General features: G+C 26.7%; 1 protein-coding gene across 1 annotated transcript in view; it reads right to left on the minus strand.

Moving 5' to 3' along the window:
- Positions 1-14,042, minus strand: part of LOC107457473 (protein couch potato-like) — a 36,926-nt gene that overhangs the window by 4,182 nt on the left and 18,702 nt on the right. The window contains exons 5-6 of the mRNA XM_071187649.1: positions 12,631-12,764; positions 3,111-3,331 (exon numbers count right to left, since the gene is read on the minus strand). Of these exons, the coding sequence (XP_071043750.1) occupies positions 3,111-3,331; positions 12,631-12,764 (355 nt within the window). The remainder of the gene's footprint in view (positions 1-3,110; positions 3,332-12,630; positions 12,765-14,042) is intronic.

A 14,042-nucleotide genomic window follows, 5' to 3' on the forward strand; every position in this document is an offset into this window, starting at 1 on the left:
CATTTTTGACATTTTTATTACATCTGACTTTAAAACGACTCGCATTATGAGACAGGACGGTGCAGAGGTTAGTACATTAGAATGTTAAAAAGTTTTCATGTGTTTAAATTCCTGATGATCTCTGAGGTGATTTTTATTCATACATTCTTCTACCATAATTTTTTTTATTGTAGATGTTTAATTTACATTAAGCAGGACTGGCAGAAGGAGTGACAGTATTTTTTTTAACCATAAAATTTTAAAATCTGTTTTTAATATTTTATGATAATAGTTGAATAAAAATGTTTTTTTCTAATGTTAGATTACTTTCTATCTATTATATGTAAAATAATAAAAATAATGTAATGCACACACAAGTGGAAACGTTCAAGACGATCTATTTGTCACGTATAATGGCATTTGGTTTAAGTACCGAAACAGCCACCCATCTCTTGAGCTTGTTTACTTTTGCTTATGATGTTGTTTTTGTGTTAGTTTGCTCGCATTTTAATTTTTAAAAAATCAATTGGGCAATTAAAAACGGTAAAATTCATTATAGATCAACTCTTCATCGATTGTGACTACGCAAAAATGAATTAAAACGGACTTAAAATTTCAATACGCGTCTTTAAAAAATACATACAACAGTCAATGAAATTCGAAACCAAAAACGAAAAGTTTAGATCACAATACATGTTATGAGTAATAAAAAAACGCAACCGTATTAAAATCATTTCTATTTATTTAAACATTTAGACAGCTTTGTCAGACAGTAAGGCAATTTTGTCTTAGACAATCAATCGTGAAACTTTTATGTAGAGAAATTTGATCTGAGAATTCTCTTATTGAGTTTTGGCAATCATTGTATTTTCCTTATTATTTAAAATATAAATTTAACTACTATTGGAAGCTCTTTTGCTCCTTTATATGTCGTGTGCTAACATCAAATAAAAGTATTATGCAAGTGATATATCGTTTATAAAGTATTCAATCAAATAAAATACTTTTTGAGTGCTGTACCAGTAACATAGATGTTATTTTTGATATGAATGACATTTATTTAAAATAGGTCTAATATTGGAATCTTGCACTTTGAAAAAAAAGTTATTTAAGTGTTTTTTTTTTAATAATGATTTTAATTCTCAATGTTCTCAACATTGATAATATTAGAATATTAAGAAAAAAAATTACTTATGAAAGTTGGCATAAATTTTATTTTTTAAATATAAAAAAAAAATATCCGCAATTTGCAAATTATTAATAATAGAGGGTTGAATTATTCATAATATTTCTTAAATTGAATAAAAGTTCCTGTGATAGAACATTCCTGTGATAGAAACTTTAAAATAAATTGTGTGATATTCACGAAACTACCATTATGAGTAGAAAGATAATTATAAAATGTTTTTAGTGATGGTTATGTGAAAGTATTATAATGATTTTTTATTAAAGTTGTTCATTATTAATGTTATCTTTGCGTATAAACTATGATTTCTAAATGTTTTGTCAACTTAATTGTTATCAAGTACTTTCCCTAATATTTTAAGTTTTTTCACAAATAAAATTACCCATTTATTGGAAAAGAGCAATAATGAGGTTTTAAACAAAAATGAACTTCGGTAATGTTCATAAATAAAGCGTTTAAGCCCAATTTGAAAAATTCTTTATGTATTGCGCAAAAATAAAAAAGCAAACAGCCTGAATAACCGATTTCCACGCACTAGAACTCAATCTTAATGGTCTTACTCTTAACATGGTTACTAATTAAAGCAAATAATATTTAAAATTTCGAGATGAGAAACAGAAATGTGCTCCGAATGTAAGCGTTCTTCTTGCTAAACGATTTTGGATTTTTGAAACTAATGGAGGGGGGGGGGCCGCAATTCGGAAAATATCGTCTCGGTAAGTCAGAAGAGCAATTGGAAGTTTGGATTTCAAAACGCAAATATCACTTTTTGCGTATTTCGCTATATCTCGGAAATTTTTAAAGCGAATAGAAAATTTTTTGTCCAAAATTACAAATTTCATTTATACCAAGATAACACTGAGTAAAACATAATTTTAATAATTATGTATTAATATTTTTATTATTTTATTTAATAATGGTAAAAAAAATGGAATCGTAAGGTATTCAAATTTTTACACCATTTTCAGCTAGGTAATTTTAAATGACAAATTATAAAATTTGAATAAACTCGGTCAAATTGTCTCTGAGTAATAACATTTTAAAATGTCGTATATTTTAATTTTTATATGTCAAGAGCTAGCCGGCCAATGCTTTTTGGATTTTGGATTTTTGAAGAAAAAATTATGAAAAAATATGTTTGCAATATTATTTAAGTTTTTTCAGCCGTCATTAAATAATATAGTAAAAAATATTATATATAATTAAAAACTACTCAACCTTGGACAATGAATTTTGAAATTTCGTGCAAAACTTTTTCGATTTGCTTAAAATTTTTTCCGAGATATTGTGAAATACGTAAAAAGCGAAATTATCACTAAGGAGACCAAACTATAGACTAAACTGTGAGCTCTATAGACTAAATTGTTGGTTCATATTTTCCAAATTATGCCCATATTTTTCAAAAAATATCATACTTTCTAAATTGAAACCCTATTTTAGAAAGTTGAACCATATTTTCTGTACTTTGGCTTCCTCGTATTTTGCGGGGGGAGGGGGTAGCCCGAAATTCGAATGCGTCAAAAATAGGTTTAATCAGACAAAGTACGTTTTTTTGTCTGACTTTTTAACCTATAATATTGTCTGCTCTAATTAATTGGCATATTTAAGATTAGGCCTGCAACTATTAACATTGAGTGCCAGTATGTGAAATTTTGTTCTCTAGATTAAAAGCTATTTGTATTGATCGGTTCACATTGATGAAAATCCTTAGTTTTTTTTTATTTTACAATAGTACTTTATTTTATTGAAGCTCTTTCAACATTTAGTTCCTCAATTTTGCTTTGTTCTTTTCTTTCCATTGGACTAGAATGCTTACATTCTTGATATTTAAACACAGGTGCAACCTGAAAACAATTCTTGATTAAAATGTCCATACATTTCGTAAAAATATGTAGAAGTAAAGTGGAAGGAAAACTGCGTGCGATTATAAAAGTAGGGAACCCACCTTCCATAGACATCCTTAAGCTCCTGATCCTGGATGAAATGTCCGAGATTGGCGACGAAAAGTGTCGAGCATTGTGGCGGCTGCGGCTGAGTTGGAGGTGGCGTCGAATTTGGCGCTGCGGTTGTAGCGTGGTTGGCGACGAAATGTGGCGGTGGTGGTGGCAGCTGTGACGGGTGATGCATGGCAGCGTGCGATATGGGATGAGGTACAGTGAGGGGCGGCTATGGGGCACACACACAACCAAACATCAGCCACATATGCATTAACATTCATACTTTGGTAAAGGGACTGTGCATACTTAACGTTATATTGTTTATTTTAATCATATTTCATTTGCATTGACAATGCTATTATTTTTCTTATTATTATTTTCTTTACTTAATACCTTCTGAGATTGAATTACTTTAGGCTAAAGTATCAAATTACTTAATTGTCCTGATAAGTAAGGAGTAAAAGTTGACCGTTGAAGGATTTAATATTATCAGATGCTATTGTTTTACAAATATTTAAATTATTATGAAGACGGGAATCAATGTGGGGTTCATTAACAATAGCGCGTAATTAAGTAAAATAACTGCATTGAATATGTAAATATTTTTTTCTCATTGATACAACAATAACCAGGAATGAAAATAGTAGGTTTAATCATGTACTCCTTTATTATTTCATGAAAATACTAATAATAATAAAAATATTTCACAAAAGTATACTCTTTTGCAGTCATTAATTCCTGCTCAAGTAAGAAAAAAAACCGCGACTAACATTTAATGATGCATTACTGAGGAATTGAGATCTGCAGACATCAAGACATTTTTAATTGCTGAAGAAAATTGAGATAAGTGGAAAGGATATTAGTCGAAGCACTTCCAATTTATACCAGGCAATCAAACTGGTTTTGGTGCCTTAACTTGCAGCTTTTTTCTGACCTCCTGAAATATAATTTGGAGATTCCTAAAGTGCCTACTTTTTCATTAAGATATATATTAAGGGAGGATATTAAGAAATACCCTATACCTTCCGTAACGATCCGTTTATCGTTTTTTCCGTATTACCTTCTGTTCATAGACTGTCGTCTGATTAATTTTTCCTGCATACAGAATTCCCATTACCACAGATTGTTCTTAATATATATAAATTTTTAAATCCTAATCAAAAATGAAGAAAAAAATATACTAATGGGGTCTCAAATTAATATGTAACACTATCGTAAAAATAAAAACACTATCTTAATCTGATGAATCTCAGAAAGGAAAAACGGGTGTACGAAATACCAAAACTTATTTGATTGCGGAAGGAAACGGAGAAGAATTGAAGTATGCTTAATAGGAGCACTTTAAAGTTTTAACTTACAATTAAACATGTTTTCGTGTTTTGCACAACCGCCCTCCCCGAAACTGAACTAATTATATTTCGACAGCGTTTTTGTATTTTCCACATTTAAATATTAAGTTGCGATCTTAATGTGTATATTTTTTATATAAATTTTTCACAGTGTTTCTAAAACTTTATATTAAGGGTGATCATTTTAAAACACTTTGTTTAAATTTTTTAAAAATGTTTTCCTCTTTAAGAATTTCATTTTATTTTTTAATTTTTTAAATCTGCGTCATATGCAGAATTTTATAAAATTTTATGCAAACGTTTTATCCGATATATTTTTTTTAAAATTTTATAGTATCCTACTATATAAGTATCCTACTGTGTGAGTATCCTACTTTATACGCCTCCTACTACACGAGTATCCTACTATAGAAGTATCTTATTACAGAAGTATCCTACTATATAAGTATCTGACTAAATAAGAAGATCTTTTATTCACATTCTTATTAAACTCATAACGTTATATATGCACAACCCCTAATGCAAATTAAGAACCTAATAATATAATAGGAGTAAAAAGCAGGAACTACAAATTATACAGGAATGGACTACTAAATATTATGGAAAATTATCAGAGCATAATAGTTTCAGATGGGAGTTTATTTATTTTAAAACATGAAAGGAAGGAAAATTTCATTGTTTTAGATCCCACTGAGAAAGAAGTTAAGCGCGATACATTTTCATGGTAATGTGAAATGCTAATATGATATTCACTTTTATTTTTATGAAAAGTCGAGGTACGAGCATTTGCTTTTATAGATTATTCACCTTCTGTTTGTAAATGCCCAAATCAAATAATCATTTACATTGAAATTAGCACTTTTCAGAAATATTATTTATAATAAATAGTTCGTATTTAGCTTAAATGTTACAATAAAAATATAATCGTTAAAGATTCATTCATTGAATTAAAAAATGGAGATCATTTAATTAATGAAGTTTCATTCCTTTCAAGTTTCATATTAATTCGAGAGTGAAATTTGGTGCGAATTATTACCCGGATGGCAACTTTTGTAGGAGCTTAATAAGAAATTTAAATATTTATGCATATTAATGAAGTAAACAAATTTAAAATATGTAGTTTCAAAAAATGAAAGTGTGTTTACAAATCAAATATGAAACAAGCCAATTTATGTAGAAATTCCATAATTCTGTTAAAAACGTAGTTGCCGAGTCAATATATAATTTGTTGATATTTTTTTACACTTTCAATTACTTTACTAGTTAATTTTGTACCGAATGTTCTAGTTATAGAGCATTATGCATTTCTTATAAAAAAAACAGTGCAAAGAAAAGAAAATAGCTTCATATTTACCATTAAGTTGAAAAACTTAGTCGAAATGCAAGACAAATAAACTCTTAATTTCTTTATTATAATAAAGTCCGTTTCTATTTGAATTTTATTGGGATCTAATAATTATTAAAAAAAATATTTATTCAGCTTTTTAAGCAACTATTTTTGAATATAGAACACACAATTTTGTTCACTATTATCTAATCAAATTTAATAATTAAAGTATTTAGCTAGACGTTTTTGCATTGTTATCTAATTTTTCTACAATTTTTTTTTCCTGTCATCCAATTTTTCTAAACCGCCTAGTTTGAATATTATGATAAACTACTTAAGTTAGAAATATTAATATACTCTTAATTTGAATAACGTTAAAGAGTAGAATAACAAGTCTAGCTTGAATAAGCATATTAATAAAAGGGGTGCCCAAATAAAAAGTGGACAGGTTAGAAATATAGCTCCACGGTTTAGGGTTATAAAGGATGTAGACTTATTAATCAATAATACGTTGACTGCGTATTATTGATTAGGTCCACAGAAAAGCATTTAAAGTAAATGTAAAGCAGAGTTAAGAAAAACGAGTGATGTGAAGTTGTATGATTTTTAGCTGCAGAATGACTATTTGTTGCACAGATATTAATTGTTATACTTTTTGATTTTCTTAATCATTTCAATAGCAACAGCAATCGATTCATAAGAGAGCATGGCATTTGATTGTTCACGTTCTTCGTAGATCCGTTATTTATGTACTGCCATTGACGGCTGATTTTCCGAAAATAATTCTTCATAAAGGATAATTATTTGGCATTAAATGTCCTCATATGATCGCTTTTGTCATTAAAAATCGCGCTACTTCTGGTTGCTGTATTCTGGACGCATCCATCGTAACTCAACTTTGCATTCACTTAAAATGCTATTGGGCGAACTAGTTAATCAGTTGCGCTCAGTCTGTGGTGTTCTTTTCTTATTTCAATATTTTTACCCTAACAGGGGATGACACTATAACTGTGTCCACTTTTATTTGGGCTACTTTAATAGAATGCTAAAGAGCAACAATATATTTTTAAATTCGTTTGATATGCAGGCTTAGTTTTAACGAATATATCTTATTTTTTGGCAATTATATAGTTTTTTACATAACTTCTTATTTAAGTAATTGTATAAAATTTAATTTATATTTGGCTTAAGTATCTTGATGATTGGCTTAAGTATCTTGAATAAGCTATTGATGGATACGCTCGAAATTCAAATTTAAACTATAAAAACAGAGTAAATAATTCATTGTCCAGATGTAATCTATTTTCACTAATAATATCCCATAAATCATCCATAATTTAATGCAGAAATTTTTTTTTAATTTTTAAGCTTATGAAGATATTTTGAAATCATGTTACTACCCTGGTTTAACATTTAAATTTTTACTGTATAAGCAAAGACACTGCTTTCAGGTTTCAGTTCAATTGTTGTAACCATAGCAAAAGCTTCATATTTATAAAGTCTAATAATACAATACATATGCTTGCTTTTATTTGAGGTTTTATAAATTTTTTAGTCAATAAAAATTTTGTTTTAATTCAATACTAATGCTCAAACAGTTTTGAATCATTGCTGCCTAAAAACCTAATATCCCGTATATCAATATATTAATATTTAATAATATTCCGTATATCAGCTTTAAATTCCATGAAATCAAATAGAAATTTACTACAAACAATCTTGGTTAAAATCTTAAATTTAAATGCCGATGAAAGAATATAAAATATAGTAGGGGAATGGAATGTAAGAAAATAATTTTATTTTTTTTCTCTAAATAAACTTTTTTGCATTCCTTAATTTAAATTAATTTACCTCAAAAACTTAAAAATAACTTCATAAAATTTTGAATATTTGTGCCTAAGGCGTTTTACTTTAATTTGTTCCTCTGGTCGAAACAAATTTTTTCAATTATGATAGATTTTTAAGAAATAATGGACCGATAATTACGAATTAAAAATAGTAACCAAAAAGAAAATTGCAATTTTAAAAATAAAATTGAAAAAAAGACATTTATTTTAATAGCAAAGAACTACAGAAGACAATTACTTTATGAAACAAAAACAGCGAATATCAAAGGATAATATTGTTAGTTGTATTAAAAATAAGAATCAAACCTAGTTTTTAAATTTATTATTATTTCTCTTATGTCAAACAAAAGTTCTACAAACAATTTTTATGCAACTATTTAATGGCAAAACAACATAAATAATTAAAAAGAATCTAAGCAAAATAGAAAAATATTCTATAATTTTCCCCGGACCATATTAAAAGTAATTTTAATCAAAAAATTAAGGTTAATATTTAATTATTTTAATTAAATATTTCCCGTTAGCTTATGATGCTTTTAAGAATCTTTACTTAAAAAGGGGCATGGGCAACAAGTAGTAAATTAAATAAACATGATTAATTATCTTTGTTTTATAATTCTATATTTTACTTGAAATTTTAGTTTGGTATTTAATTAAAAGTATTTTTATTGCTAATAGTAAAAAAAAAGCTGAAGGCACATAAAATTGTGAGTAATTGTATAAACTAAAAGCTTATAATTAAATTTAAATATTTTTTGCTATATTAAATATAAAAATATTACTTTTTAACGTTTGTAAATTTTATATTATTTAAAAATTTTCTACCGAAATGCTTGTGTAAGGAAATAAGAAACAAAAATCGTTGTAACTAAATTTATTTACTTAAAAATTAAAAGAATGTGGCCATTTAAAAATAAAAAGGAATTCTAAAATGTGTTCTAAATCGCATTAACAATAATTTATGTCAAAAAATATAAAAAAAAAAAATTCCTGTTAACTTACGATATTTTTAAGATTTGTGAAATCTATATGTCTGTCATTAGACGGAATTGAAAATTTACTCTAAAGATCTTAATGTGAATTAATTTTAAATTTGATTGTTGCCAAATTATAGTTTAGATTTGTCTCATGCTCCCTTTTCTGAGAACTACCCATAAAAATAATCGGTATAGGTAATTTGTTCCATGAAAGTCTTAAAATAAAATATTGACTACTTCCTAATAAGTATTCGTACCTCAGAGATGAAAATAACTTATTGATCTAATGCTATTTTAACAGAACAGATTGATTCAATCCAAAAACTTATGGTTTCCATCGGCTTGATTTTCGCTGATTTAAAAGCTATAGAAAGTGTTCATGCGAATACATTAATGTTAGTTAAATAGTTTTTATTAAAGTAAACCTAACAAGGAGATACTTCTCGTTAACCATTCCAGTGCAATTTTTTGAATGATTGTAATTTCCGAGACTCTAATAATAATAATCGCAAGTTTAGCTTTTCATTGTCAACAATACACAATTCAATTTTAGGGATCAATCTATGAAAGCATTACTAGCTTAGAAGAATTGATATTTCTCCTTGTATTTGACATAAATTGCCTACTTTTTCTTCAAAAACAAAACATAATGAGTGTGGTGTTAATAATGTAACGTTTTATAAAGTTCGACTAAACTGTTAGAATTTTCATTTTGAAATTACGGTAAAATAAACGAAACAGTCTGCCCATCCGATTAACCATAAAATTAATGGTTAAAAACATTTCTTTCTCTTTATGGTTTTGAAACCGTTTGCAACTGGTACGGTTAAAAAACCGTGAATCCGAAACTATACGGTTTTGAAACTATCTACAACAAGCATAGTTTCTCAGCTATAAAAATAAAACTAAAATAAACATTTTCGCGGATAGAATGGCTACTAAACCGTATTAGATAAAATCAAATAATAAAGTTTCTTTCTCACACTAAATAGTTTGAATATGATCTCTTTTATGGATTTTTGACTGTTTCGTTTGAATATGGCAAAATAATAATTAAATAAATTACTACTTCACCACTTTTACCGTGAAATTTCTAACAGTGTTGAAAGCAATTTTTGGCTATGTTCAGAAAAAAGCTTGAGGCTAAGTTTTTTTATTAATGAATTAGTATTCTGCAAATATTATACTTATGTAAGTATACTTTTAAGAATGCATTCTTTTAATTTTGCGTAATTTTAGATTTTGATTCTCTTTGGCATTTTGTGTAGCTCTTCATTTTTTTAAAAATAAAACAATACAAAATAAATTTAGAATTGCGTTTAGTAAACTTCCAATTGACGATATGACATATAAATAAATTTACAAAATATTAGGGAAAAATTATGACCAAAATATTAGGGAAAAATTGTATTGATTGTGTTGAGTTATTTATACTCACGATCCATGAAATATTAAGTAATAATATTATATGTTTTAAAATAAGCAGAAAATTTAGTAAAATAAAGTTTTTTTATTTCTGATTTCTTTTCTTTCTTTCTCGTTTCTTTATGTATTGTATTTTTAATTTTGAAAAATTTTAAATATCCATGAAATTTAAAACTGTTGTGCGAAATATTTATAAAACTTTTTAAATTGAAATTATTATAAATTACTTAATAGTCTTACTTGATAAAAAATAGTTTGCAACACTTTATCGTCTAAACATAACTTAACAAAAATATATCATTCGCGCAAGATCTCTCTCTCTCTCTCTCTCTCTCCTTTTTATTCAANTTTGTCCCCCCCCCCCCCCCCAAATTTTTTTTTTCCCTTTTTTAAATTCTTTTGATTAAAAATGGCACTAGATTATTTATAAACATCATAATCACTAGGTAATTTATAAACATATCTTCATAAGCATATAGATTTATTTACATTTTAAATTTATGTATATCTATATACTCATGTTTTTCTTTAGATATTTGTTTCGACGTTCGAAAACTAACTGTTATATACTAAATTAGTAGCAATAAGCAATAAAAATAGTATCGTGTTATGGGACATAAAATTCAAGCAAAGCGTTAATCATATCCAGGATAATTTCTATAAGCCAGAACCTTTTAGAAATTCATATTTTATAAATGTAGTTTTTGAGAATAAAAGGAAAACGAATAAACAGATTATAGTACGAAAAACGAATTTTACATTGAATGTCATTTCGATTTTATTAAAAAATTTACATAATATTGTTTTATTTTAGACTATAGTACATTCATGAATGTTAAAAATAAGTATTTATAAGCTTATTTTTTAAAAAATTGCAGAATACCATGTCTATCTTTACTGTTTTACTTAAGTTCATACTGTATGTCAGCAATATAATTAAACTATTTTGGCCTAACTTCTCCAAAAAGACTCCAATTATTGTAGAAGCAAGAATGTGGAAAGTAATGTTTCATTATGAAATGTTATAACTATTTTGAGTTTAAAAGTAATATTTTCATTAAAAATATCAATATTCATTTTATTTTTTTATTCAATAAAATGTGCATTAAAAAGTCACTAGTAACATTATTTCAACCAAAAGGTTTTACTTAATTCATATATTACTCTCTTATTATGTACTTTTGTTCACTCTTTTCTCTTTATTTTAATAATTCAGTTAAAGAGCATAAAATTTCAGTTAAAGAAATTTATTGTCATTTATAAACAATTATTAAAAACCTTTTGAGAAATCAATATAAGCATATACATTCCGAATGCATGTCAGCTCCATTTGTAAAAATTTTACAAGTTACTGTAAATTTCGAATAGAATTAAATTTTATTGGAATAATAAATTAAGTAATTAAGGGTCAGTACTGTAACGTAATATTTCATAATATTTCATGACGATAATATTATTTCATAATATTTCATGATTTCATTACGAAATGTCATAATATTTCATATTACTGTCAATATATTGTGAAATATTTTAGTTCCTCAGTTTTATATGTCAGTTTAATTTGATATTTCAGTTTTATTTTATAATTTAAGTTAATCCTGTTTCAATCCAACTTAGCCGCAGCCACCTCTAAGAGTAAAAGCATTTTATTAATAATAGTATTAGATTACTTACCTAATTGATATACCAATTTACCACAATTATTTTAAAACTTATATTTCGCGGATGTTGATTTTAGTAATAATTTCCTCATTTAAAGTCAAAGTTTAGTTCAAAATACATAAATTTAGTTCAAAATATTACGATAACAGAAAACTGTGTAAATTTAAAATATGCTAACAGTATCCTGTATTAAAAAGTTGACTTACTTATTTGAAAGTTATAAAGGTAACAAATAATCAAAAAAACTTATTATAAATCAAATAATAGCCTTTAATTTAAAATGTCCAAAATCCTCATTAGAGGAAAAAGTTGTTTGCTATTCGTGGTAAAAGTTTTTTTTCTTGTGTCATTTATAGCTAGCTGTAGATCTTTTCTATCGAATAAATAAATTTAAAAAGTGTTCTAAAAAATACAGCTTAAATTTTGAAGTTTAATAAACATGCTAAATAAAATTTTGTTACTCTCAATATGCATTCAATTTAAAAAAAATAAATTATTTTTATAATATTTATTTTGAGTTATTAATCTTTCTAAGTTCTGTGTTTTGACCATCAGCCAAGCAAATGTTGCCTATGATCATTAAACATATCAAATCAAATATGTTTTTTAGGAATGAGATATTCTCATCGTATTTTCTGATAGAATTTAGGATTTTAATTCATCGTAACTTAAGTTTTATAATGCTATTTTTTAACGAATTTTTCTTCAGGAACAAACTTTACCAACTTAATTATTCATTAAATATGCAAATTACTGGATTTTTAAATTGACAGTATTTGTGTTATTTTTGTCAATTCTAAAGGGAAAAAAATATTTGAAGCAAAAACATCTTTTTTAATATAAAATTATTATCTACAGTTTTTGCAAAAATTGAGCATTTTAATAATAGATATCATTGATTGATAGAGGGAAAGAAGGATGTGATAAGGAGGTGAACTTACTGGCAACTGGGCATGAAGTGCAGGATGCACAATAGCTGCTGAGTGCAAAGCTGTAGATACTGGCACTTCAGTATATGAAAGAGGATGATGGGGCCAACCATCAGGAACAGCGGGTAACAAAGTGCCCATTTCTTCTGAAAGTAAATTGTTTCAATTTTCATTTTAAAAGTTCAAACATTGTGTGGTTATGCTTTTAAGTTTTACACTGAGATGATCAGTAACTTTTAAGAAGGATAAACAGAAAAAAATGTTAGAAAAATACGCGCAATAAGAGTATGACAAGAAAAAAAATTTCATCTGTAAAGGGAGTAAATCGTAGATGTATGTACAAAATCCATTAAATAATAGTTTTCTATCGTCTTTTTATGATTTACATTAACAAAGAATACACGGTTAAAGACATTTTTAACCACCGAATAAAGACATTTAGTTCCTTGCAGCTGGGTACATACTATAGCCTCGAGGGCTAATCCGTCAATTTCATGACAGGCAAAATGGGGATTAGAGATCCAGAGCTGACACTACAATATATCCTCCATTCCCTTCAAAGACTAGCTCCATTGTCCAATAAAAGTACTTTTTTTGAGGTTTTGAAACCATGCTAGTTGTAAATGCTTAAAAATCTGTAAGGTAAAAAATGTTCTTTAATTTTTTTAGTGTTCTTTAAAAAGGTAAAAAATGCTCTTTACCGTAAACTGTACGGTTAAAAGGATGGAGAGACTGCTGCCAGTTATTTTACAGTAATTTTATAATGAAAATTCGAACAGTGTAGAAACGGGGTTAACAGAATTATGAGTAAGTACAATTTTATTTTTAAGAAGTTATGTTTTAAATCATTAACCTAAATTACTGTTATTGTCAAAAATTTCCAATTCATTATTGTTATTTCCAAAAATAAGGATTTCTAAATATTAAAAGTAGCTTTAAGTTTTAAGTTTAGAGGCTTTACTTTTGTATAAATTTTCTTTTTATAAATTCTAACTGCTATAATTGTTGTATGTATAATAGCTTTAATTCATAAAACCATAGAAGTATATACTTTTTAAGATTTCATTAACTCATAGTGAGCATTCATTTTTTTTAAAATTTAAAAAGGAAACTAAACAGAAAATTATAAAAAAGATAAATATGAGAAAAATTTGAAATTTCACATTTAAACTGAAACTTTAGGAGAAAGATAGTTTTTAATTAGAACAAAAGCACTGAAACTAAATCAAAAGAGTTTTTTTAATGTAGAAGGCAAACTTTGGTAACGTTCTATTTTTAAAAAGTTAATCTTTCTACCTTGTATAATAATCATGCATACTTTAAATATGGATACTATTCTCAGAAGTGTCAGTTATGGGGACAAGATAAATGAAACAATCAACAAAATAAGCATAAAAGATTATTCAGTTAATGTAGCGCCATAC

The sequence above is a fragment of the Parasteatoda tepidariorum genome, chromosome X1 (genome assembly GCF_043381705.1).
Source record: "Parasteatoda tepidariorum isolate YZ-2023 chromosome X1, CAS_Ptep_4.0, whole genome shotgun sequence".
Lineage (NCBI taxonomy): Eukaryota > Metazoa > Arthropoda > Arachnida > Araneae > Theridiidae > Parasteatoda > Parasteatoda tepidariorum.